Raw genomic sequence first — 27,570 nt, forward strand, 5'->3', positions numbered from 1 at the left:
AAACCAGCACGCTCCGAAGAGCCAAGAGGGGACACAATCGGTAGGTATCCTATTTCCGGAAAAGAGCCGCAGAACGGGTGGCAGTTCGTCGACTCCCGACCGGGAGGCGGGGCCGCCTCGGCCCCTCGGGCGGCTCTCCGCGCGCTGCAGGCCAGAGCCCGGGAGGTCGAAGCGCTGCCTGCCGAGCGCCGCCGAGGGTTTACGGAGACAGCCGAGGACGTGGGAGGCGGGGCCACGTCCAGAGGCGGAAGCGCCGGCGCAATGGTGGCCGAAGAGGGCCGGAGGGGGTGACGTCACCGGCAGTCTCCGGAGAGAGCCGACGGGCCCCGAGCGGCGGCGCCGAGGCGCAGTCATGGCGGCCGCCTGCGCCGCGGCCGCGGGGAAGACCGAGGATCCGGCGCCGGAGGCCGCGGCGCTGGCCGCCGCCCGGGAGCGGAGCAGCCGCTTCTTGAGCGGCCTGGAGCTGGTGAAGCAGGGCGCGGAGGCGCGCGTGTTCCGCGGCCGCTTCCAGGGCCGCGCGGCCGTGGTGAAGCACCGCTTCCCCAAGGGCTACCGGCACCCGGCGCTGGAAGCGCGGCTCGGCCGGCGGCGGACGGTGCAGGAGGCCCGGGCGCTGCTCCGCTGCCGCCGCGCAGGTGAGGCGGCCCGGCCCGGGGAGGCCTGCGCCGCGCGGCCGAGGCCCTTTCCCGAGCGCCGCGCCTCGTTTTGCCTCGGTCTCTCTCTCTGCACCCGCCGCGTGAACTTCAGATGGGAAGTGTCGGCCTTTCTCTCCCGCCCCCCTCCCCCCGCCTTCGTTCATTTCATTCTTTGACCTTGGCACCCGCGACGAGCACGTGTCCCGGAGCCGTTGCTCCTGGTTCAGTTCCCGGCTGGTTGAGCACGCCGTTTGACTGCCCCGCGCCTCGGTTTCCCCATGTGCACCGTCTCCGTGTTCGATCATTATCTTTACGTTCGTGACTTTTAAGAAGCAGGTGTAATTACAAGTACGAACTCGCTGCGGAGGCTGTCGGGGTTCCAATACCGACACGACCGCTTCCCATGTAGCCTTACAACAAATTATTTACGCTCAGCCTCAGTTTCCTCCCCTGTAAAGGGGAGTCGTGGTATGTTTGAGTGCGTGATTGGTACATAGCGCTCAGTAGATTTTAGACTCCGTGAACTTGTATATTGACTTTTTCATTAAAACACCATCGTCCACCACGGTATAGCCTTTGTCCTCAGATGAGAAACTGAGGCTCAGGCGGGGGAACCAAATTGCCCAAGGTTGCACAGCTAGTGAGTGACCCAGCCAGGCTCCCAGCCTGTAGCCTCTGACTCAGAAACACCGGCTTTTCAGTTTCACACATCCTTTCTTTTATTAATATTCGTTAGGCACCTGCTTTACCCCAGGACATTGTTAGGTGCTGGGTGAGCTGGAGGAAATTCGGTCGCCAACAAGCAGACAGATCTCTTGCCCTTGCTTGGATGTGATGAAGCTATTTGTGTGTTCCTATTTTCAGTTTTCATCTGCTCTAGGATGTAAGGTCCACTAAGCAGGGATTGGCTGCTTTGTTTCCTGCTGTATCCCCACTGATAGGTCTCCAGTATCTAGAAAAGTGTGGTGGGCCCAATTGTCAGTCAATAAATATTCATTGAAACTCGAATTCAATGAATTCTTTGCATTACTGGAGGTATTGTTCCCGCGTTATGGAAACAGAAACAGAGGCTGAGAGAATTGATGGGACTTTTAGGTCATACAACTAGTAAAGGAAGGCAACCAGGATTTGAACCCGGCCTTTCCGAACGCAAAGATGAATCTCTCAGCTAGCGCACTGCTTGGCCGGTTTGTGTTCTGGTCAGGTAGAATGACTCTGACTGGGCGATGCTTATCCTTCTAGGTCTTTGTTTTGTTTTTAGGGAGTAAGTATGACAAATGCAATCCAGTCATAAAGGGTAGAAAGGAGGAGGGAGTTTCGGCACTACTAAACTTAGCTGTGGGGTGGCTTAAGGCGCAGCCCTGCAGGGCATGAGCTGGGGAAACTTCCAGATGAGTTAAATTGTACTATTCTGCAGTATTCCTAATTTTTTTTTTTTCCCCTGAAATAAGCAGATATGCACTGTAAAAGTCTGGCTCAATCTTTGAAAATTAAGCTTAACATGAAGAGAGAATCTCATCCAATAACGATTTGTATCTTGATTGCAGGGATATCCGCCCCCGTTGTCTTTTTCGTAGACTATGCCTCCAACTGCTTATACATGGAAGAGATTGAAGGTTCAGTGACTGTTCGAGATTATATTCAATCCACTATGGAGACCGAAAAAACTCCCCAAAGTCTCCTCAGCTTAGCCAAGACGGTTGGGCAGGTTTTGGCTCGAATGCACGATGAAGACCTGATTCATGGTGATCTTACCACCTCGAACATGCTGCTGAAACCCCCCGTGGGACAGCTGAACATCGTGCTCATAGACTTTGGGCTGAGTTTCATTTCTGCACTTCCAGAAGATAAAGGAGTCGACCTCTACGTGCTGGAGAAAGCCTTCCTCAGTACCCACCCCAATACCGAGGCTGTGTTCGAAGCCTTTCTGAAGAGCTACTCCACCTTCTCCAAAAAGTCCAGGCCGGTGCTAAAAAAGTTAGATGAAGTGCGCCTGAGAGGAAGAAAGAGGTCCATGGTCGGGTAGAAGAGTCTGACAAGTAGTGACGTGCTGGCAATTTGCGTCAAAGGGAATTTGAAGGAAGGCTCCGAATATGAGATTAGACCTAAATAAAGGCATTGAGATCCTTTTGAGTGCTGTCTGTGATCATGCTTGTTCAGTGTCATTATCGTCTGCGGTCGACTGTTCTCAACAGCTTACTGTGGACAGAAGACAAGTTCTAGGCAGAATTGGGTATTTAAAAGAAATCTAGAACGGGCTTCCTCTTCGGCCAGGCCGCGTATATGTCAGGTACCTGGGCAATGGCATTGCAGAACGTTGAACCACGTGATGAGAACGTTACTCTTCAGTCTTTTGGGTGATGTGGGGACAGAGTCTCAGTTGGTGACAGATATCTTTATCAACCCGCTAACCCAGCAGTTTTTTTGTCGTGTACATGATATACTCCCTCTGAAACCAATATAATGGGATACAGCCAGCATTTTAAAAATGAACTAGAGGGGCGCCTGGGTGGCTCAGTTGGTTGAGCGTCCAACTTCAGCTCAGGTCATGATCCCGCGGTTCATGAGTTCGAGCCCCGCGTCGGGCTCAGTGTTGACAGCTCAGAGCCTGGAGCCTGCTTCCAATTCTGTGTCTCCCTCTCTCTCTGCGCCTTGTCTGCGCGCGCTGTCTCCCTCTCTCTCAAAAATAAATCAACGTAAAAAATAAAAATGAAGTAGAATCATAGAACAGAAAATATCAGAGTGCCTTACGTGTATTGTTTAATAAAACTTGTTTCAAGTGTATGTATAGATGTACAGATACCCAGGGTATCTACTGGGTTTTGATGTAAGACACATTTCTTTTTGAGGGTCTTAGCAAAAAAAAGATGAAAAACACTGCTGAACTCCAATTAGTCTCGTTTTAAAAAAGCAGGCTCATAGCTTTCAGGCAACTGGAATTTATGTGATTTTATGCAGCATTGTTTTTATTTTTGTTGCTCCGTATTTCTATGATTACCTTGTGACTAAGACAAGTGACTGATCTAAAGTTCCTTTTAGTTTAAGTTCCTTTAGTAAAAGAAAGTGAGTTGATTTATATCACAGATAGTAAGTACGTAGAACAAAAGAGGTGAAATTACCTAGAAATGACTAGTTTGATAAAGCCTGGTTTAAGGGAAGGGGCAGGAAAACAGCAAAGATATGCAAAATGCCAATTAGCTTGCACTTAAAACCCCTCCCAGCCTCAGTCTCTTCCCCAGAGATGTGCGTCTGTGGGGAGGGAGGTATAATAAAGTGCCTCTCCTCCTTGTCTGCACCAGCCAGCAAATAAGTACTTTGAGTGCCTTCTCTGTGCCCCGTATCATTGGCTACTGGGTGCGCGGGCAGTGAGCATTTCCGTGGGTCCAGGACTGTGTGTTTCCTTCACCACAGTCAGCCCTGTGCCTGTGGCAGATGCCCAGGAATGAATGAAAACTTCCCTTCCTGGGTACTGGTGACCAGTAGACAGGAGAGTGAATATCGTTGCCTGGTTATCACTCGTCAGATACCGACCGTCCCAGGAGTGTTCATATTGGAATTGAAACAACTCTAAGGTATCATCCCCAGTGTATCGACGGAGAACTCGTCCAAGATGTCACAGGTAGCAAGGGAGACTTTTACCTGGCTCCCGAGCCCGTGTGGCCTCCACTGATGCTTTAGGAAACGAGATGCTGGAAAGGATACACTTTTGATAGATCTTGACCTTATATAACGTTATTTTCCAAGAACTTCAAGGGCCCCAGGGGCAATGATGTTTTCAAGGAATACTGTCAACGTGACTGAGAGCTGTCTGCCTCGGGGTGAGAATGACTGGTGGGCACACACGTGCAGGTAGTAAGTCGGGAAATACCTGGAGCTCGCCGCGTGCGGGGCCCTGGAGATAGAGGGGGACCTAAGGCTGCCCTTACTCAACGAGGAAACAGTGACATTAGAACTGGTATGTGAAGGAGAGCCGGGGGCACCTGGGTGGCTCAGTCGGTTGAGCGTCCGACTTCGGCTCAGGTCATGATCTGGTGGTTCACGAGTTTGAGCCCCACGTCGGGCTCTGTGCTGACGGCTCAGAGCCTGGAGCCTCCCTCGGATTCTGTGCCTCCCTCTCTCTGCCCCTCTCCCGCTCGCACTCTGTTTCTCTCTCTCCCTCAAAAAGTGAATAAACATTAAAAAAAAAAATTTTTTTTAAAGACCTCTTGTGACTGCAGGCCACAGCATGGAGCCACCCACGTTGGGCATAGTGAATGCTTCTTCAGTGTTCTCGTTAGGGGAGCTGACCACGCTCGCAGCATGTGCCGGCCGAGGGGACCCGGGCACACCTGCACTAGTGAAGGGATGTGCACGTAATCTCAGCTGTGACCGAGAAAGGAAACCCGAATCCTGATCCCTGTTCCAGTCCAGCTTGTTTACAAAACCAGGCGGGCACCTTGTGGGCCATCGTTTGCCAAGTTGATTTTTTAAGATACTGCATTAAAATGTTTGTCTTGATTACTGGGTTTTAGGTGCCGCCTCGAATTAGTACCCTGGTAAGAGGCTCGCTCACCTCATCCTGGTCCTCACCCGGCTGCCACTGACCGCTGGAACCCCCGGCTGTGGGAGCCCAGCTGACAGGGCCCTGGGAATCTCCTCCTTGAGTCCTGAATTCAGAGTGCCACAACTCCAAAGGACCCAATTCCCCTTTCCTGAGCCCAGACGAGTGGCCGTCCTGGCCAGCAGAGGTCGCCAAGTTACCGTCGTTATCCATGCAGGGGAGCTTCCTTCCCCTTCCATTCTCCTCCTCCACTTCCTTTTCTCTCTCCCTTCCCTCTCTCTCCCTCCTTTCTCTTCTTCTTCCTCTTTTCGTCCTATCTCCCTACCTCGAGCTTGGCTCACTTATCCGCCCAACGCCGAAGCATCCCCGTGCGGCAGGCACCGTGCAAATCACCCAGGCTACAGTCAGCAAAGACGTGGGATGTCTGGTTCCCTCCTGCCCGAATTGTGTCATGCGCTCTCTCCCTTCCTCACGCCTTCATTCACTGGGTATTTATTCCACACCCCGGCTCTGTCTGGCTCTGTGCTGGGTCCCAAAGAAGCTACTGGGATGAGAAAGCCCACAGCTACCACCCTGGAGCCCCTTCCCCTCCCCCTGCACTCTGCTGCAATCAATGGTTTCCCCACTGCTCCCCACTGTTTCTGCCCTGCCCATTGACCCCCCAAAACGTTCTTCCTTATAAAGCAGCCAGAGGCACCCTTGTAAAGCCAGTTTATGTCACTTGTCTAATCGGAACCTTGATGGCTTCCCATCCCATGTCTCCTTGCTTACCAGCTCCATGATGAGGGACCCCCTCACCGCGCCTCTCTGAGCCTCGGTGTCCTCATCTGTAAGATGGACCCATTTTACAGATGAGGAAGCTGAGTCTCAGAGATGCTAAGCGACTTTTCTAGTCATCAGCCTGTAAATGATAGAGATTGTGCCGGGCACTGTCTGTTGCCTACCCAGAGCCACACTCTTTATTCCTTCTGGACAGAACCTCTGTTTGTCCAGGTATCTATTAGGTGAGAATGGCTTCATCTCAGGGAAGGTCAGATGGTCCCTGATGTACAGGTGGGCACGTGGCTCCTTTCTGGCCAATAAGACAGAAAAACGAATCTGCAGAAGTTGCTTCTGGGGAAGATTTTCTTTCTTATAGAAAGGGAGAAGGTTGTGAGAATTCGCTCCATGCCCTGACCCCAACACACCCGCACCAGCATTTCCTGCCTTTAAATGCAGTGGTGATGAGTGGAAGTTCAGCAGCCGTTTTGGGGCCGGGAGGCCGACGGTAAAGCACCTGCGAGGGGAAGACAAAGGAGTCAAGAACGGGCAGGGTGTGAGTCCGTCCTTAGTGACGCGGGAACTCGGACCTTTCTTCCCTGACTTATTATTTGCATAAGTAAACATCTTCAAAGCCGAAGCTGCTTTAGTTGGGTTTTCTATCACTCGAAGCAAAAACATTCCTAACCAGAACAGATACAGATCCCTGTCCCCACCAAGCCACACACGGGGTCACTGGCATCTGGCTGCCTTCCCCGGGGCGGGCTGGCATATCGAGCGGCACAGGCCTCTCGCCTGAGATCAAGGTGAAGGAGCCACGGCAGACAGTCTCCAGCCCCTTCTCTTCCAGGGCCGGAAGGTGAGAACCCTGGACAGAGATTCAGCCTGTGCGAGGCCTGGCCAATGTGCCCGCAGCTTCCTCTGTGTGTCTGGCCCCTTCTGCTGTTACTCTGCCCCCACTTGCTCACGCTGTTCTTCCAACAGACAGTCCTGCCGCTATCTCAGGGTCTTTCTCCCTGCTGTTCCCTTTGCCTGCGACACTGTTCCCCGCAGACCTCTATGTGGCCTCCTCCCGCACTTCCTTTAGGCCTCTGCCGGATACCACTGTGAGAGGTCCCCCGGGAGCACCCTCTATAAAAGGTGACACCCCCCTCCCCAGCCCTCCCTGCCCCTCCCCAGCTCTGTTTCCACCCCGTTCACCAGCGCCTGCCATCCTTCAGATTCACCTGCTCGTTTGCATCCTGCTCGCTCCATGGGCAGGGGGCCATGTTTGTCCCCGGCTCCGGCTGTGGTTTCTGCAGTGGTGCCTGGAAGGTAGTAGGTGCTCTGTAAATATTTCCTGATGGCAGTGGAATTCCCTCGTGCAAGCGTAGCCTGCTTGTGGGAAAGAAAATTCATGGGGCCACATGAGCCTCCCTCCCACTGCCCGCCCCCCCTCGCCCCCACGTGCCACCTACCCACAGTCTTCCCTGCTGGAGGCAAAGCACAGTGTGGCCCCGGCCTGCAGCTTAGAACAAAAAACATTCAGAACCCTGGGGATTTGGTGCCGATCAAAGGCTTCCTCGTGTTTGTAAACCTTCACCCTCTGCCCAGGACACAGAAGGTTAGGGGCGGCCCAGAGCCCAGAGTTAGCCACGGTTCCAGGCCAGGGGACTCTGGGCCTGCCCCTTCCCCGTCGCGAGGAAAGGCCCCCCACCGCAAGGCCGAGCAAGGGTTGAACGCAGCCAGGGATCTAAAAGGGGTAACTAATCCCACCCCCAGCCTGAGGCCCACCTGCCGGCCCTTGGATTCAAAGCCAATGTTACTCTTGGAGCTACGGAGGCCTGACCAAAATGTCACGCTGAAAGATGCTGATAGTGATGCAGCTCAGCGAGGCGGGGGGCAGGTGGGGAGGCTGTGAGTTCTCCCTTCCATGGAGGGGGAGTGGGAAGCTGGTGCCAGCATGCTCTCCCCTCCCCCAGCCTTATTTGTCTTCATAGCACTAAGCACTGTGGGATATGTGATGTATTTCCCTCACTTATCTTATGACAGAGCAAATAGAAGGGAGGCTCCGTGAGACCAGAGACCTTTGTCTTGCTTGTTCACTGCTGTAGCCCCTGCGCCCAGAATGACACCTGGTATACAGTAGGCGCTCCATGAATACTTGTGGACATGGGCCGCCCGGGGGGCTCCGTCACGTAAGCGCCCGACTCCTGATTTCAGCTCAGGCCATGATCTCACAGTTTCATGGGATCGAGCCCCGCATCAGGCTCTGGGCTGGCACGGCAGAGTCTGCTTGAGACTTTCTCTCTCTCTGGCTCTCTGCCCCTCCCCCACCCACACTCTGTCTCTCCAAATAAGTACATCAACTTAAAAAACGACTTGTGAATAAGTGGTAGTCATGATTTTGGTTGATGTTCACAATAGTAAAGTGCGACAATTTAAGACAGGTTCAAGTTTTCAATGCTTACTGAACCTCCGCTATGTTCCAGGTGCTGTTCCGGGCACTGGGGATACGATGAGGATTAATGAGGACTCCCGGTTCTCGTGGAGTTTAATCTAGTAGGGAATGGTTTGAAACGATGACTCGTGCTGTGAAGGAAAGAACTCGGGGCAGACTCGACATAGAGTGTGTGACGCAGAGTGGAGGAAGGTTACGTTTCAGTAGATTGGGGGTGGGGGGGAGCCTCGGAGGAGGTGACGTTTGAGCAAAGACCCACATGAGAAGGAAGCAGCCACTGAGATGGGATGATGCGGGGACGTGGGGGGGGACATCCAGGCAAAGGGAGCAGTCCGTGCGAAGAACCTGGCATGTTCAAGGGGCAGAAAGGAGGTCGTGAAGAGGGTGGCAGGCAGTGATTGAGGGGAAAGCAGGTAGGACGTCAGGTCAAAGAGCTAGGCATGGCTCGGTCATTCATGTCCGTGCCCAGCACAGTGCTTGGCACATAGCAAGCCCTTAATAGCTGGGCTGGTGACCGTAATCAGTCGATCACATCGATGGTTATTTTCCTCTTAGAAATGGGGAGGGGCAGTGGCGGTGCGGATCATTGGAATTTCAGCCCTGTCCGTGCACTAGCTGTGTGACCTCGGGCAAATGTCTTAATCTCTCGGAGCCTCAGTTTCCTCATCCGTCTAACAGACAAGCCTAGTAGGGAATGAAAATAAATGCTGGTCAGACCATCCATCAACTGTGGAAGTTCTTTAAGAATTTCCTCCCACTTTGGGGCAGGGGGACGGTGGGGAGCTGGGTAGGTCAGTCGGTTATGCTTTGGCTCAGGTCATGATCTCGCAGTTCATGAGTTCAAGCCCCGAGTCCGGCTCTGGGCTGACAGCTCAGAGCCTGGAGCCTGCTTCGGATTCTGTGTCTCCCTCTTTCTCTGCCCCTCCTCTGCTCATTCTCTCTCTCTCTTTCTCTCTCTCAAAAATAAATAATAATAATAAAAACACTTAAAAAAAAAAAAGAATTTCCTCCCACATTCTACTTTCTCAGTGTAAAGGGGGAAGAAACAAAGACAGGGAGTTCGTGGGTCCAGCCTTGGAGCCGCTTTTCCTCCTACAGGGGCTAAGGTCCAAGCCATCCAACTAGGGGCCTTGTGTTGTGTGACTCACCTTCCGTTAGAGGCTCTTCTTTGAGGACTCGGCCTATGCAAGTCCTGGCCGATCTCTGCCACCTGCTTCCTCTGTGACTTTGACCGCTTCTTCTGCTGCTCTGCCCCTACTCGCTCACTCTGGGTGAGAAAAATAACAGCGGTAGTAATAGTTAGTTACCTATTGTTACCTATTAGTTACCTAATAGCAATAGTTAGTTACCTATTGTTGTTGTAACAAGTTGCTCCAAAACTTAATGGCATAAAACCACCGTTTGTTATGCTCGCGGATCCTGTGGGTCAGAACTCTGGAGAGGGCAGCACGGGGATGCCTGCTTCCTGTTCCACCACGTCTGGGACATCGGCCGAAGGACTCAAAGGCTAGGGGCCGGAATCATCGGAAGGCTCATTCGCTCATACGCCGGTTAGCCCTTGCTGGCTGCTCGTTAGGAGCCTGGCTTACTCTCTGTGGACCCCCGACCCTCAGTGGGAAGAGCGTCCATCACGTTTAAGAGGAGCATATGGGAGGTGCACGCAGGGTGGGAGAGAGATAGGTGCCATCCGGGGAAAGCAGAATCTGCCACGAGCTAAATGATAATAATTGTCACTTGCTGAGCACTTACTATGTGCAGGCACTCTGCACCACGGCCTTGCTTATTAATTCTTCCCACATCCTTGTGAGCTACGCCCCCTTCGTGTTTCCATGCCAGACAAGGAAACAGGCCCACAGGAGTTAAAGCTCTTGTCTAGGGTTGCATAAGGAGCCAAGCGGTACGGCTGGAATTTGAACGTCGCTTTGCGTAATGCAGGGCGACGGACGCAGGGAATGCGTACAGCTTATCCTACAGATTAAATGAGTTAAAACATGTAAAGTGCTGAAAGCAGTGCCTGGCACATAGTGAGTGCAGTATATTGCCATTATTATTATTATTATTATTACTATTATTATTCCATTTGAGCCACTGGAATAATAGGGAAACCTCTGCCCTGATACTAACTACTTACTGTCCTCTTAATCTCTTAGCTCCTTCCAGAACAAGAGAGCCAGTCCAGGGGCCCTGGGAGCAACATACCCTGGTCCCAACTGCCTCCATCAGGCTTTGGGGAGTGACCACAGTTTCTATGACGTCAGCTGGACTAAGTCCCCAGGAATAGTTTTTCCCGTTTGGAAAACTGTCCTCCCACCCCCGGGCTTTGAATGTCCAAAGTGCTCCCTCTGGGGCCTCACCCTTTATCCGAGATTGTCTGACACTAACCTGGTTGGAACCTTTGATGAAGCCGGTTAGGGAGCTGCTCAAGGTCAGGTGCCCGATCTGAAAGGACATGGGAGAAAGTTTCATCACAGCCTGCCAAGGGCCCATTGGGAAATAACTTGCCCTACGGGCTTACGGGCAGCATGGCAACGTGACCTACCTAGGAAGCGGGCACTGCCCCTCTTTCTGGTCCATATCACCATCTTTGAATGAAAAGCGTTTAAATTTTATTCGTATTTTTATTTACTTATATATTTTTAGAGAGACAGCACGAATGGGGGGAGGGGCAGCAGGAGAGAGAGAGAGAGAGAGAGAGAGAGAGAGAGAGAATCTTAAGCAGGCTCCATGCTCTGCGTGGACCCCGACACAGGCCTCGATCCCACGACCCTGGGATCATGACCTGAGCTGAAATCAAGAGTTGGATGCTCAGCTGACTGAGCCACCCACGTGCCCCAAAGCATTTAAATTTTCAGTGAAAAGGATGCTCATTAGAATGGCCATCGTAAAAAAAAAAAAAAAAAACAACTCGGTTAATAATAAGTGTTGGCAAAGAGGTGGAGAATTTAGAACCCTCCTCCGCTCTTCATGAGAGCTCTAAAATGGCGTGGACACTTGGGAAAATGGTCTGGCAACTCTTCAAAAGGTTACATACAGAGTTAACAAATGGCTCACCAATTCTACTCCTAGGTATAGACCCAAGAGAACTGGAAACATGTCCTTACAAAACTTTGTACAGGAATGTTCGCTGAAGCATTATTCATAATAGTCAAAAATGGAAACAACTCAAATGCCCATCAACTGATGACTAGACAAATAAAATGTGCTTTATTCACGCAATGGAATATTATTTGCCCCGTAAAAAGGAGCAAAGCACTGACCTGTCATGCTAAGTAAAAGAAGGCAAACACAAAAGACCATATATTGTATGATTCCATTTATGTGAAATGTCCAGAACAGGCAAATCTGTACAGACAGAAAGTAGATGAGTGTTTATCTACCATTTGGGAGGTTGGGGGGTAGGAATTGGGGTGACCATTAATGCGTATGGGGTTTCTTTTTGGGGTGATGAAGTTCTCTACAACTGATTGTAGTCACGATTGCCTGTGTGAGTATACTAAAAACCTGAACACTTTAGATGGGGGAATTATATGCTCTTGTTATTTAAAAAAAATTTTTTTAAACATTTATTTTTGAGAGACAGAGAGAGACAGAGCACAAGTGAGGGAGGGGAGGGGGGGGACACAGAATCCAAAGCAGGCTCCAGGCTCTGAGCTGTCAGCACAGAGCCCGATGCAGGGCTCGAACCCATAAACCGTGAGATCATGACCTGAGCCGAAGTTGGACGCTTAACCGACTGAGCCACCCAGGCGCCCCTACTATTAAGTTGTTATTTTTCAAATGAGAACAGAATATGCCACTCTGCTTAAATCCCTACAGTGGTTGCCTTATCATCGCAGCGTGGGTACAACCGTCCTCACCCAGGCTTTCAAGATCCTGGGTTGTCTAGCTGCTGGCTGTCCTGATCACACCTCTGCATCCCAGGTTCTGGATCATTCTAAGCCACCCGGTTTGTTCCTGCCTTGGAGCCATTGCACTTGGCTTTTCCTTCTTCCGGAAGGAATTTTTCATTTCGCTTGAGTAAACACCGTGCTGATCGGGATTGCCGAATGGTAAGATAGACGGGTGTTTAAAGAGAGTGATGTATTGTTTTCCAAAGTGGTTGGCTAAGTGATCATTTCCAGTAGCCATCTGTGAGGCTTCCAGTTGCCCTAGAGTCTGGCCAACACTTCACATTGGCCTCTGTTTAACTTTGCTAGTCCAGTGGGTTCGTATCACCCTGAGATTTCAGTTTGTATTTCCCTGATGGCTTGTAATGTTGAGCATCTTTGTATGTGCCTAATGGTCATCTGTAGGTCTTTTTTTTTTTTTTTTTTTTTTTTTTTTTTTTTTTTTTGGTGAAGTGTCTTGAAATATTTTGCCTATTTTGAAATCGGGGTGTGTAACTTCGTATTATTGAGTCGTAATAGATTTTAGAATAGAGATACGAGTTCTTTGTGTCAGATATAGTTTTGAAGATATTTTTCCTGGATTATGTTAAATTTATATTTCAAATGCTCATCTTAGGAAAGGAGAAAGGTGTAAAACCAATGATTTCTAGCTTAAGAAGCTAGAAAAAAAAAAACAAAAAAACCAGAGACAAATAAGTCCAAAGTAAGTAGAAAGAAGGAAATAATAAAATAAGAACAGAGGGGCTTCCCCAGGGAAGGTGGAGCAGACCTAGTTTTCTCTACTCTTCCTGTGGAGGACGATTGGGAACCCTGTACCCAAGAATACTTCAGAGAGTGGAGAGGTGAAGGCGGGGACTTGGGACCCAAGGAACAACCTGGTGATGGGTTTTCTTTCTGCCGACTCTCTCTCAGACTTGGAAGCCGCAGGCAACCTGGAAATGCCAGCAGGAGCTGCCAAAGAGCCCTGACGAAAGCGAGCGCTCTGTAGCCAAAGGACCAGGAGAAGTTCAGCCAAGAGAGACCACTTTTAGACAGAACCTTCTCTACTCCAGCTGAACACCATGGGGAAAACATGGGAGCTCGCTCCCCCCAGCACAGGCTGAGTGAGGAGCCCCGACTTCGATCCTCACCGGGCTACGACCCTGTGTGCCAGCTTCCTTCCCAGGGTGGTGTCAGAGGAAGAGGAGGAGGGGGCTGGGACTTGTGTGCTCCCTGGTTAGTAAGGAGCCTTCTCTCCTGGCACCCCCTTTCCGTGTTTGCTGGTTTTGGTAGAAGGATGGAAAGACAAGCGATAGCCTGGGAGGAAGTGTTTGCAAACCGCCTATCTTATCCAGTGTATATAAATCACTCTCAAACCTCTAAGACCACAAGGCGATGTGTCTACACCTCTATCAGAAGGGCTAAAACAAAAAAGTAGGGACAACACCAAATGCTGGCAAAGATGTGGAAAAAACTGGATCACGGATTCACTGCCAGTGGAAATGTAAAATGAGGCAAACACTCTGGGAAACAGTTTCGCAGTTTTCTTTAAAAGCCAAGGAGGCAACTACCGTATCACTCAGCAGTTGTGCGCCCGTGCATTTGTCCAGGAGGAAGAAAACGATTCCTTCCTCCAGGCTCCGATCGCCAGACGGCTCACCCACCCCGGGAGCAAAGCAGAAACTAAATCAACAGCGGGGACCCCCGCTCCGCGCTGGCTCTGTGCCAGGCGTCGTGCTAGGCGTCAGCGCGCCATCCCCCTCAACCTTCCCAACAGACCTCTCTAGTCCGGCAGAGGCCACGATCATCATCGCCCCCACTTTCTGGACGAGTAAACCGAGGCTCCAAGGCCGTTGCTCGTGGCCACGCGGCTAGGCCGTGCAGAGCCCGGATTCAAACCCAGGGGAACGCTGACAAGTGCTTCCATCCTCGCCTGGTCATGACCAACCGTTTAAGGAGGGCGGTAAAAAGCGTGGAAAAGGTGTGGCCGCGGCCGCGGGTTAGACCCGAGGGCTGCCCGGAGGGCCGGAGACTGGTTCCCAGTTCCTGGGCCTGACTTCCCTTAACTTCGCCGGGCCTCTCGCCCCCAGGCCCAGGGGCGCAGGCACCACCCTGCAGGGGCAGGAGAAGGCGGGCCCCCGAGCGCAGTCCCCTCCCCGAGCCCTCCCCCGGGCTTTAAGCCGGAGCAGGGGAGCGGGGCGCGGGCAGTCCCGGGCTGGCTCGGTCCGCCCGGCGATCGCGCGGATATGGCGGCGCTGGCGACCGTGGCCAAGAAGGTGTGGAGCGCGCGGCGGCTGCTGGTGCTGCTGTTCGCGCCGCTCGCGCTGCTGCCGGTGGTCTTCGCCCTCCCGCCCAAGGTAACGCCTCGTCCGCCGGGCGCGCCCCCCCCCCCCCCCCCCCCCCCCCCCCGTCCCGCGCGCCCGCCGGCCCGCCCCCGAGGTCCCAGACCCGACCGATTTCACCAGAACCCCCCGCCCCCACCCCTCGACCCTCTACCCCTGTGCCCTGCCCCCTCCAGCCCTTTCCGGGCCGCGCCTTGGAGCCGGAGTCCGGCCCAGCCTTCGGGATGGTTCCCCCCAGTCTGTTGGAGCGAGTTCTCTTTGCTGGGCTCGGCGCGCGGGGCGCCGGGTTGAACGGGTTGAACGCTTCCCTAGATGATCCCAATGAACTGTTCACGAAGGCCAAGCTGAAGGGCCTGGGGCAAGTCACTTAGCTACGCTGGACTTCGGTTTCCCCAGATGTAACAGTGGAGGCAGCGACGGCGTTGGGGCAGATATTAAATAGGGCAATCTATGTACCTCTCTTCGAACTGAGCCTGGCCCACAGGAAGTGCCTGCTGCCCCACTGGCGGGTCTGATGCCAGGCCCCTTACCTGCTGCGAGCAGGCGGAGATCCGAAGAACCCCCTGGAGCCAGGCGGGCCCTAAGCTTTGCCTTAAAGCGCATCCTTTTATGTCATCCTTTCAGTGCCCCTCAGGGGGTGAGGATTATTTATCTCCTTTTCTAGAGAAGAAAAGTGAGGCTCAGAGAGAGGAAGTGACTTGGTCAGGGTCACATGGCTAGCAGCTGAGCAGGGATCCATTCCCTGGCTTGTCAGAAGCCGCTCTCAAAGAAAGCAATCCCTCGACCAAAGGCTGCAGATTGAGGTCGGGAATGTCATGATGAAAGTCAACACCAATGGGGGCTGGGCAAAGATGGGTGTCACAGGTCCCTATTGCGCCCCTCACTGGTACCCAGCCCGTCTGGGGCGTCATGGGAGGGCATAGGACAAGGCTCTTACCTCCAGGAAGTTGTTTCACTATCTCTCAACCTGAGACTAAATGTTCATAAAAATTAAAAGCAGAGAGAGGGTGTCAGTGGTACATCACCCAGCACCCGCCAGCAGAGACCAGGGGAGCTGGGAGAGGTATTCGGAGAGGGCTGCCTGGAGGAAGGGGTCCTCCCTGGGCACAGGGAGTGAGGAGGTGATACCAGTTGGTGCCAGAGAGACCCAGAACTAATGTACAAACATGGTCTTTAGTGTGGAATTACCTAAACGCTTCGACTTTTTTGACATAGAAGAGAGAAAGACAACAAATGCCCGAATAAGGATTACGTCACTTTCAAAAACCGTCCCGTTCCCAGCCAGGCGCTGACCTCAGGATCTTAGTCCAACCCCCTTTCTTCTTTGGGTCTCACTTTCCTTGTCTGTAAAATGGGGCCCTCGTGGTGCTGGCTTCTGAGAATTGATGTGAAAGGTTGAGCGAGGAAGTTGCCTCACTTTATGGGGCATCATTAGGGGAAGGACGGATGGGGTCTGTGATGTCCCAGGTGGAGTCCCAGGGAAGAAAAGACAGAAACACCCAGGGTCTTTCTCCTCAGGAGGGGGTTCTGCAGGCTTCTGTCTGCTCTGCCCTCCAGCAACATCCATGAACTCAGGGACGGATCCAAGGGTTATGGGGCCTGAAGCATACAGTATTTGAGAAGTGCCTTTTAAGAAAAAGCACACAGATTTACGAAGAGAAAATTCAGTATAGGGCTGGGGAGGGGCTCAGAAGCTTAAGCTCCATAAGCTTCGAGGTGAATCCACGTCCATGGGAATCCTAACGTGCACAGGTGCAGAGAGCCTGTAACCTTCTGCAGGGGTGGTAGGCCTGATAAGTAAGGTGTTGTGTTGAGTGCTTAACGCTTAGTATGTGCCAAGCGCCGTGCAAAGAGCTTCTCAGGCATCGTCCTATATAATGTGCACGCACCCAGGGAGACAGTTCTGTTAGCTTCCCTACTGGCCAGCTGAGGAAATGGACCTCGGCAAGGTTAGGTGACCTGCCCGAGGTCACACAGCCTGTACAGAGCCAGAATGCAGGGTTTGTACTTCTCCTCATTGCACTGTATAGTCTTTCTTCAGTTGTGATTGAATAAGTCTTTCGTGTTCCCTGCAGATCTTGGTGGGGACGCTTTGTGTGGCCTGAGATGTCACTGCCTGTTTAAGTGGCTGATAAATGGGGGCCTCCCAGGAGGCAGGTCTGGCTCTCTGGGGGGGGGGGGGGTCTTAGCCTCCCTCAAAGATCTGTATCCCATACTCAAAGCCTCACCCCTGATAATGATATACTTACTTACTTACTTATCATTATTTTATTCTTGGCTAGTAACTGACATGTTTCTCAACCTGCTGTGCAATGTGAATTACGCATCCTTAGAGAACATTGAACAGAGAACATGGCCGTTTTTATCGATCTGGGGCAGACGTTTAAAGCAAAGAGTGGGTGTGCTAGGCAAACACAGCTTCCAGACAATTTCTGTAGTAATCTTAACCAGTTTCAACCCTGTGCTAACCTCCCCAAACAAAGCCTGGGCAGGGGGCGGCTAACAAAAACTTTCTGTTTGCTGTGCAAATGTAGCTTCGAGGCAAGTGTCCTTGGTGTCCGCTCCCACTCCCAACGTCACATTGCCACTTCGGAGCCTCTGTCCCATGGAAATTCTGGAACCAGCACCAGTGCAGGTTATGTTGTACACATGGGTTCCCCCCCAGACTTTGCAGATATCAGATCAGGAAAAACGATGGAGATGCTTGGGCATTTGCCATCTCCCCCTCATTGGGTCTTGATGATGGCTCCCAGCCACCACTCCTCTGATGTTCCGGGAGTCTGTGTGGTCGACAGGGTTGGCCCTCAGGCACCTGTTTCCCCCAGCGGCTGGTGAGCCGGTCTGCGGGGAGGTCAGGGTTAATCTGAAGAGCGGATGGGAGGGGGGGAACAATTCTTACATTATGTCCTCCTGGCTTGGAACGGAATGCTGTCAGCAGGGATGAAAGGAGTGGGATGCCCTTCTGGAATGCAGTGGTTGCAATTTCCAGTTCCACTGGAGATCCTGGCTCTTGCTACAACAGGGCTGGAGACTTAGGAGGTCAGGATGCTGCTGGAGGGACCACCCCAAAATCTTCCAAGAGTGGCCATTCTGGGAGAGGGAAGTTTAGGGACTGGCCTTGGGCGGCCAGTGGGGATAGATGAGGCTGTTAAGGCAGCTGGCAAGGGAGTGCTAGCCCCATGTGTTTGCAGGGAAGTCTTGCCCCCTTTCCTACCTTACAACCCACACCCACCGAAAGCAAATGTAGCCAGATTGACCAGGTGGCCAGGATGAGCTCTTGTAGTGGGTACTCACAGGTGACTCTTTCTAAGGACACTTTGAAGAGGAGTCTGGGGATATTCTAGGCAGGACTGCTACAAGCTGTGTTGTTGCACAGGCTGTGCACTGCGCAAGGGACCTCGGGTCGGCAGTGAGATTGAACCACCCTGCACTTTACCTGCCAAGCGATGTATCCTGGTGCAGTGCTAGATCTGCCTGAGGAAGAGCTCCCCCCCGCCCCGCGCCCCATCCTAATTTGCACAAAGGTATCAAGTCTGGCTAGCAGCAGACTTGTTCTGAGATGGTGGAAGTTTTTAGGCAACGGTAGTACACGTGTAAGGTCAGAGGCCCTTTGGCATTTTCCTAATTCTTGTGGGTGGCATTTAGGTGGGTGATGAGGAAGAATGGTCATTACATTCCCGGTTTGGAGTCTTGGGAATCAGAACTGGATTCCCATTCCACATGCCTGCTCTGTGACCCCGGGCAAGTCATTTTACTTCTCTGGGCTTCATTTTCTTCACTGACAGTGTGGCCACAAGACCACCGTCCTCCCTGGTTATTATTTGGGCCCAGTGAAATCATATACTGTGCGTGTGCCCTTACTTCCTGCTTTTAAATTCAGTGCTCAAGGCATGTGTCACCTCTCCTGTGCTTTTGCTGGAGAAACGGAGACCCAGAGAAGTCAAATGACGGACAGAGCACCAGCCTAACCACCGAGAAGACCTGCCTTTGGGTCTTGGCTCTGAAACTCTGAGACTGGAGGCTTTGCATCTCTGAGCCTTGGTTCCCTCATTTGTGAAGTGAGGACTCACACCCTTCCCAAGGGCTTTACAAGACTCAATTAAGAGAACATACAGAAATTGTCCCGTGGGGCACCACACGTAGTGTGGTTTCTAATAACTGTCAAAATGTTTCCCCACTTACCCTTTGCTGACTTACACGCCTTTCAAATTTTAGTGTATTTACTCTTTCCATCGCCTTAAGAAGAGGGAGTAATGACGATCCCCATTAGTACAGATGAGGAGAACAAAGCACAGAGAAGTTAGGTAATGTTCCCGAGGTCACACAGCTACTGAACATTATTTTGGTCACTTCTCTTGGTCCTGGGTCTTGGAAGATAGGATGGCCGGGGTTCTCAGAGACCCTGACTCTTCCCTTAACAGGGGCTTCCCAGAAAACCCCACAGACCCCGCCCTGTGGGTCGAGAAAGTTCTCTGGCCAGATAGTGCCCTGCTGCTTTTAATTTGTATCCTCTCATTGAACCCAGAGAGCTTGGACAGGGAACCCCCCAAATGGACTAAGGTCTGATTTAGCTTCCATCATCCAAATACCACCCACGACATTTTTGCCAGATCCCCTTTACCCCGCTCAGTATTACCATATTCCTGTCACCACCCCCTTCTTTCTTACATTACTACTGCCTTACTCCCCCTCCCCTCCTTTTCGAAAAACTTATATACAGTGACTTAAAAAGGAAACTTAATGCCAAGACCATGTATGGGAAAACCAGGATCACAAATGACTAATAGAAGAAAAGTAGCAATAAATAACTCTGCCGTGTTGGTGAATTCTGGCTGTATCCTCCTGCCCGCTCGAAGCTGAGGGCCTGAGACCTGCCCTCTCTGTGTTGCACAGGGAGGCAAGCGGTCAAGGGAGGTGGTAAAGACAAGTCAGTACCGAACTGAGACTCTGTTTTGGAAGGAACGAGAGGGAGGAAAGAATCCGAAGAGTGTCTTCACCCCGCCCCGCTGAAATGGTTCCCCACCTGATAGATGGATTTGCTCATAGTCCTTTCCTCCCAGGGTTTCGTGATGACGAATAAGTTCATGTGCAAAACTGCATCTCAGACACACATAAATTTTGTTTCTTTTGCGTTCTGTCCTTTACACGCTTTTTTCCTGGAGGGATCTTTGAGGCTAATTGGGGGAGGGGAAAAGGGGAGATGCTTGTGGTGTTTGGCGGAATGAGCTGCATTGAAATGGTCAGTCCTAAGCCTCAGTCTACTCATACGGAGATTGGGTCTAATCATACTGGGATGAGTTCATATGCTTGAGGCACTTCGCCAAGTGCTGGCTCTTAGTAGGCACTCAATACATGTCAGCTGTTGGGGCACCTGGGTGGCTCAGTGGGTTAAGCGTCCACCTTCAGCTCAGGCCACGATCTCACAGTCTGTGGGTTCGAGCCCCACGTCGGGCTCTGTGCCGACAGCTCGGAGCCTGGAGCCTGCTTTGGATTCTGTGCCTCCCTCTCTCTCTGCCCCTCCCCCGCTCGCTCTCTCTCTCTCTCTCTCTCTCTCTCAAAAACTAAATACACATTTAAAAAAAATGTTTAAGTAAATGTCAGCTGATATTGCAGCTACTGTCACGATGTTTCAGGACTTGGGGATCATTCTAGTTCAACTTCCGCAAAGAGGGAACTGAGGCCCAGAGTGAGTGAGTGACAGGGTGGGGTGAACTTCCTTCCCCTCTCTTTGTCCATTGATCCAGCCATCATGTTTCATCTGACGCTATTTCCTTCTGTCTTCTGTGGGCCCTCAACAAAGAATAAGAACAGCTCATATTTATTGAGCATTTAACCAGGAGCTCTGGTCCCCTCGCTCCCTCTGCTCCCACATTGACCTTGCTCTTTCTTAAATACCTCAAAATTGCTCTCACCCCAGGGCCTTTGCACTTGCAAAGACCCTCTGTCTGAATTGGTCTTTCCTCAGCTATCTGCAAGGCTTCCTTTCTCACTTCATTCACCTCTGCTCAAAGACGAACCTCCCTGAGGTCTTCCCTGACCTCCCTATCTAACAGAGGAAACAAAAAATCCTTCACACTCGTTGTTTACTATCTCTAGGAATTAGCTAGCCCTGGTAGGGGCTGAACTTCCAGGGTTAACAAGGTCCCAAGATGTCAGAGCATCAAATTCAGAGACTAGAAGACATGCTTGTTTCAATCTCCCACATTCTCCCCTTGCTGTAGTCCGGCCTCATAGGCCTTCTTTGGGTTCTTCAAACCTACTGAGTGTGTTCCTGCCTCAGGACCTTTGCACCTGCTGTCTTCTTTGCCTGGTATGCCCTTGCCCCTGATCTTCCTGATCCTTCTGGATCCTTCTGGTCATTCAGATCTTAGCTCTAATAGCATCTCTTCTGAGGAGTCTCCCTTGATTACTCCTTCTCAAGAACGCTTGTCCTCCTTACCCCCCAAACAACTCTCTAAACCAGCCTTCTGTTTTATTTCTTTCGTGGAATTCATCCCAATCTGAAATGGTCATTATATGTTCCCCGTCTGCCTCCCCAGCTAGACTATGTAAGGGAATGGCCTGTTCCCTACAGCATCCCCAGTGCCTAGGACAGCATCTGACATATAGTAGGTACTCAGTTAACAAGTGAATGAATGAATTTGGATTTGAACCTAGGTATCTCTGATTTCAGAAAACATGCACTTTTTTTTTAATTAAAAAAATTTTTTCAAATGTTTATATTTGAGAGAGAGAGAGACCACAAGCAGGGGAGGGACGGAGAGATGGAGACAGAATCCGAAGCAGGCTCCAGGCTCTGAGCTGTCAGCACAGAGCCCGACACCGGGCTCGAACCTGTGAGCCATGAGATCATGACCTGAGCCAAAGTCAGATGCTTAACTGACTGAGCCACCCAGGCGCCCTGGAAAACAGGCACTTTGAAAAACCGCAGACTGCTGCCCATTTGTGGAAGACTGGAGCTGGAACCAGTATTCCCAGCTCTCCTTTTTTTTTTTTTTTTTTTTTCTTTTGGGAAGACTGAGGCCCGGAGAGGGCCTGGAGGGGCTTTCGCGGCCTCTCCCAGCCCGGTGGCCCCAGAACCCTCATCTGTGCCCTTACACGCTCTCCCGGAGGGTCTGACCCATTGCCCACACAGGCCCCTGGGCCTCGGAAGCGCTCCTCTGAGGCCCGGCCAACTTTCCACTTTCCTGGAGCTCCAGCCAGGTGTGTAAACAGGCCGATGCAATTCCTGGTGATGCAGCAGGGAGCAAGATCGTCCCCTGACCAGACTCAACAGGACAGTGCCCTCTGGACTGATGAGCAGGATGTTCTGACACCCCCCAGACCCTGAAGACACAAAGTCAGCACCTTAGCAAGGCCGGACCCGGCCGGGCCTAAGCCAAGTCACGCACGCGCTCCTGAGTCACCCTCTCTGGCTAGGACGCATCAGGAAAGAGACGCACAAGGCCACAGTTCAGAGCACCTCCTGGCCAGTCCCTTCCCTTCCCTGAGCCTCAATCTCCTCACCTGCAAAGTGGGCATAATGACACCAACCTGCTGGGAAGACTTGAAGGTGTCTGATGCATAGTAGGTGCTCAATAAAGGAGCCTGGCTGTTACCGTTATCTGCATAATAGGGGTACCAGGCTCTTGGCCCTGCTGCCTGTCCCTGAAATTTACAGGCGAGGGGCAACGAAGGGGAAGGAGCCTGTGTTGTCGGGTCGGGGGAAGCACGACACACAGGACCGAACGGTGATCCCCAGTCGATAAAGAGGTTGGAAAAGGGCCTGGGGTGGGGGCACAGACCAGGGTGGGCCAGGAAGTGGGGTTTGATTTCAGTCGTATTAAGCGCTCCTACGGGAATGTGCTGGTCCCTGGGAGGCTGCAGGAAACGAATTCAAGTTTGTCGATGTCCTGCCCCACAGGCCTAATTCATGGCCCCTTTTCTGTTCCCCAAGAGGCTCCTAAGAGTCACAGCCAACACCTCTCCAGCACGGCTCAAAGCACTCAAGATCCGCTAGCTAGCACATTTACGCTTCCTGCGGCTCTGCGGGGCAGGTGCTGTTATCGTCCACATTTACAGACGAGGAAACTGAGGCACAGAACGGTTTGGTCACTTGCCCGAGCTCCCAAGGCTTGGGGGTGGCAGAGCTGGGACCCAAACCCTGGCACTCTAGCTCCAGAGTCGGTGCCCTTAGGCACGATGGGTGACACAGGGGTAATGGACCCATCTTATAAGCGGGCAGGTCGAGGCCGAAAAGCGAAGCCACTTGCCAACACCTCACAGTCACTGAATGAGCAGCGGGACTGGCATTTGAGCCTGGGTCTACCTGGCTGAAAGCCCACACTCCTTCGTGGTCCAGTGGAGGCAAGGGGTAAGGAAGGGACTGCTGCGCTAGACTTGTTGGGGACATCAGGAAAAGCTTCCCAAGAGACACCTGTCACCCTGACCCAAGTAGGAGTTCGGAAGTCTCTCGGGGAGCTCTCTGAAGACAGGAACGAACACAGGGGGTCAAGCATGACATGTAAGAGCTTGGCTTTCGCCGCTCGGGTTAAATCCTGGCTTTTTCAGGGGCGCCTGGGTGGCTCAGTCCGTTGAGCGTCCGACTTTGGCTCAGGTCATGATCTCATGGTTTGTGAGTTCAAGCCCCATGTTGGGCTCTGTGCTGACAGCTCGGAGCCTGCAGCCTCCTTCAGATTCTGTGTCTCCTTCTCTCTCTGCCCCTCCCCAACCTGTGCTCTCACTATGGCTCTCAAAAAATAAATAAAAAAAAAAAAAAAAAAAAAAAAATCCTGGCTTTTTCATAGGCTGTGTAACCTTAGGCCGGTCGCTTGGCCTCTCTGTGCCTCCCGTTTTCTCTATACGCAGGTATGATGATAATCGAGGATGTTTGTGAAGGTTTCGACAGACGTTGGCTGACTTCACGGACAAATCGCCTACTACGTTCTAGGCTCTGGGGCACGCTTTAAATCAGGGATTCTCAAGCATTTTGCTCCCCAGGAGACGGCTGGCGAAGTCTGGGGACATTAATGGTTGTCACAGCTGTGCTGGAGTTGCCGCTGGCATCTAGCGGGTGGAGGCCAGGGATGCAGCGAAACATCCCCCCGTGCCCAGGACGCCCCACGACTAAGTCCTCGGGCCCCAGACGTCGGTGGTGCGGGGCTTGAGAACCCTGCCTTCAGTGTGTTTGTTATTTTGATCCCCACCCCCCGCCAGCCTGTGAGGCAGGCGCGGTCACGTGCCAAGGCCACGAGGGGAAGTGCTGGCCTGTGGGCACACGGCCTGGCTGCAGACGGCCTCACGGGGCCGAGAGGGTTTGGAAATGGAGGGCGTTCCAGGCGAGACGAAACCCCGGCCACCCAGCCTAGCTCACAGACCAGCTCCAGGCAGGCGGAGCTGACCCGTTGTCCCCTCTGCCCTCGGGACTCTCGGCGGGCCGGGCGGGGGACAGCCACCTTTGCCTTGGCTGGGAGAAACAAGGGAAGCCCTTGTTCACTGCCACCCACAGCCTCAATTGTCCCCGAGCTTTCACAGGCTGCTTGCACCTTTCTCTCCTGACAAGCTGCTTTCCCCGCTGGCCGGGGGCCTGGAACAGAAGGGGGGGTGGTGAAGGAAGACAAATCCTGCCCCTCCCTGCTCCAGCCCCAAACACAGACGTGTAGACGGTTTGCTGGGGGGGGGGGGGGCGGTGTGTGTGCGAGGGGCGCCCACGCCCGGGACCGGGACGTGAAATGTGGGGACCCAGAGGACACGGCAGATGCCTGGTGCGGCACCCTGCCCACGGGTCGGCTCCCACCTCTTGTAGGGGACCCAGGGGACCCCGGGGACTGAGTCCCGTTCTGAGAGCACCTTCTCAGCCCCGCTGAACCGACCGTCAACCCGGGAGGCCTGGCTCCGTTTCCCGCTCCTGACCTTTATCTTCGGTGGGGCCTGGGCCTCCTCCGGGCCTCGGCTTTCATCCTCTGGAAAATGGGTCCACCCACGATCACTGGGCTGGGGTGCCCGCCCCCAGAATCCCTTTCTGAGGTGGCGAGGGCAGAGTCATGAGAACACGAGCCCTGGAACCAGACTTCCTGGACTCCTCTCGCTCTACCCCTTCCTGGCTGTGTGACCTCGGACAGGTGACTTAGCCACTCTGTGCCTCAGTTCGTCCTCCGTAAAATGAGGACACTGCTAGGACCCACCTCATAGGGGTGCTGTGAAGATTGGCTCATACACCTTAGAAACTTTCGGCTGTGCCTAGAACATAGGAGGTGCTACGTTCACGTTTGCTAGTTGTGTATTCTTAATAGCGTTCGCGTTTACAAAGGAGCCCACGAATCCGGAGGTCTGGAAGTGCTTCACGGGAAGTGAGGCTTGCTCCCGAATCCTCTTGGCCTCCTCCCTTTCCTCACTGTGTGGGTTCTTGCGTCTTCTGAGCTCTGTTCCCTTCCTCGTAAGATGGAATAAGTTCCTCTCCCAGGGGCTGCCGAGAATATTAAGTGAGCTAGTGCTTATCAGAGAAAAACGTCTTTTTCTTATTCTTGGCCTGAAACCTGGAGCCCCAGAGGCCTGAGAAGTGAGGGATTGTGGGCAGTGGAGGGTCATTGTCAAAAGGGGCTTGGAAACTCCACAGGTCGGGCCTCAGCGGCAGGGGCCAGCTTCCCCCCGTCATGCACCACACCGGCCCCCAGGATGCCTGGAGCGGGGCCAGCTGGACCAGAGTAGGGGTGGGATGATGGGAAACAGACCTGAGAATGTGAGGAGCAGGGCAGACCCCCAGTGCCTGAAGGAAGTGAGGCAAAGTAGTGCTTGCAGGGAATACGTGGCCTCAGCTGACCCGGGATGGATGCCAGCATGGCCAAGAACTTGCTCTGGGAGTGGGGGGAGCACTTGCCCGCCTCGGTGTCCTGATCTGTCTCATGGGCCTGCCTACCGCATGGGGCCATGGTGAGGATCCAGGGCCAAGAGCTTTGTATCCAGTAAAGTGCCCTGAAATCGCGGGGACCCTGTCTTGTTCACCAATGCACCTTCCCACACCTGGCACACAGTAGGTGCTTAATAAATGTGTCCACAACAAATATGGAATAAAAACGGGTATTTCTAGTTTCCTGTGTGCCAGGCCCTGTCCACAAGTGATGAATACATTCAGTCAAACACTATTCATTGAGCACCTACTGCATGCTGGTTGCCATTCCAGAGGAACGTGGCAGTGAACCAAATAGTCATAAGTCTTTATACTTGTGGAACTGACGTTCTAGACGGGGAGACATTGAAAACACCCACAACAGGTAAATAAGTAAGATCTAGGATATGCCAGATAAGAAGAAGTACCCTGGGGAAATAAAATCGGGGAAGGGGAGTGGGAAGTGGACAATGCAGTTTTAGAGTCAGGAAGGTTTCGTTGAGAAGGGACATTTGAACGACTACCTGAAGGAAATGACACTTGAGCAAAGCTGGGCACATGTAAGGGAGGAGCAAGGAAACGGCAGGTGCAAAGGCACTGAGGCAGAGCGCGGCAGGTGTGCAGGAAACATCAAACGATCTTCTTGGGCCCTCGAGACAGCCCTTCCCGGGAGACAGACCCCTGGCCCCCTGGTCATGGAGAAAGTAAGCTCAAGGGCCGAGCTGGGATTGAGTCAGATCCTGTGCCAGCGCCTTCAGGCCGGAGGTCCCTTCAGCCAGAGAAAGGGCTTCTGTTCGTACAGGGTGGGGAAGGGGATCTGAGGAGAGCAGGGTGAAACGAAGAAGCTTAGGTGTACCCCTGCCCCATGGTGGGAACCGAAGGGCCCTCTGGACGGCTAGGGAGACAGGCCCAGAGAGGTAAAAAGAGCCACCCAAGGTCCCACAGTGGGCGTTGCCCTCTTTTTTCGGAACAGCGTGTTCTGTCCTTCTTGGGCCGAGTCAGGCCCCTGGGGCCTCGTGGGTCCTGTGGGGCTCCCACCCTCCCCACCTGTCTGTCTGGCTCGTGAATGGTTAGTGAAGCTTGGGCAGCTGTGTTGTGTGAGCTACCCCAGGAGCACTTTTAATGAGTGGCTCCAAGAGCTGGAACTTGTTAGAACATCTGCTAATGAGTCCAGGGGTCTGACCCAGTCCAGTTCAAAGGGAGGGTAGGAGGGTGAGGTGACTGCAGCCTTCAGGTCTCCCGAGGCAGGTCACTTCCTACCGCTTCTTCCTCTTCTCCCCCTTGCGTCTAGGGCCTGGATGGACACGGGTGGGTCCTGCTTCCCTGGGTGTTTTCAGGCCCAGGAGAGGGTAGGCGGGAGCCCTGGTTGCAAATTAGAGACCCAGACCTCCCGGCTGCCTCCACGATTTCCCTCTGGGTCGCCCTGGGCTAGTTTCTGACTTAACCTTCCGCGCCCCGGTCTCCTCCGGAAAATGGGCACACGGAACTCACCCTCAAGGTCCACGCTGCTTATCCTCAAGACTGAACAGACGCAGAGAGGGCGCGAACGGGCTTGTAGAAAGCCTTTCTTTTGAGGATCCTTTTGTTTTCTTTAATAGAACCTTCCAGACTGCGTGTGGAACCAAAGTCGCAGTAAGTCTAAGGAGCTCGGCCCCGCACAGAGTTGGTCGCTCAGTGCTGGCTGTTACCGTCACTGTCGTTCTCGGTGCTGAGCCTGGTCGAGGGCTCTGGGCTCAGACCATGTGGCGGGAGTCACACTTCACCCCTGGCTAGAAATCCACGTGGAGGAAAGAGTCACGGAACCTGTCTGGGCCTGTTTTCTCGTTTCTAAACAGGGTCTTGTGCCAGGCAGCTGAGTTAGTGAGTGTCAGAGGCACGCTTGGTGGCTGGCCGGGGCAAGGCCTCCGGAAACGGTAGCCGAGTTGGTCTCCTCTCCCGCTCACATTGAGGCAGTATGACCTTGGGCAGGTCGCTCAAGCTCTCTGAGCCATGGTAGAAGGGGACAGTGGTTGTGGCTGTGGCTGCCTCACGGGGCTGGGGGTAGGGCTAAAAACAAGGAGTCCGCGGGAACCCGCCTGGCGTGGAACAGCGTTCGGTGCATGTGGCCATGTCGAGTAGCGGTGG

At 53.0% G+C, this 27,570-nt stretch overlaps 2 protein-coding genes across 4 annotated transcripts in view; both read left to right on the forward strand.

Moving 5' to 3' along the window:
- The first annotated feature begins 306 nt into the window (after positions 1 to 306).
- On the forward strand, positions 307 to 2,768 carry TP53RK (TP53 regulating kinase). Its single transcript, XM_042930783.1, has 2 exons — positions 307 to 635; positions 2,183 to 2,768. The coding sequence occupies exons 1-2, from the start codon at positions 353 to 355 to the stop codon at positions 2,659 to 2,661; spliced, it is 762 nt and encodes a 253-aa protein (XP_042786717.1). The 5' UTR covers positions 307 to 352; the 3' UTR covers positions 2,662 to 2,768.
- Positions 2,769 to 14,280: 11,512 nt separating this feature from the next.
- Positions 14,281 to 27,570, forward strand: part of SLC13A3 (solute carrier family 13 member 3) — a 74,344-nt gene continuing 61,054 nt past the window's right edge. For 2 of the 3 annotated variants that reach the window (XM_042930784.1, XM_042930786.1), the window contains exon 1: positions 14,281 to 14,597. In XM_042930784.1, coding sequence (XP_042786718.1) covers positions 14,487 to 14,597 — 111 coding nt within the window. In that variant the 5' untranslated portion in view covers positions 14,281 to 14,486. The remainder of the gene's footprint in view (positions 14,598 to 27,570) is intronic. The other variant, XM_042930785.1, reaches the window with a different exon arrangement.

Source organism: Panthera leo, chromosome A3 (genome assembly GCF_018350215.1).
Source record: "Panthera leo isolate Ple1 chromosome A3, P.leo_Ple1_pat1.1, whole genome shotgun sequence".
Lineage (NCBI taxonomy): Eukaryota > Metazoa > Chordata > Mammalia > Carnivora > Felidae > Panthera > Panthera leo.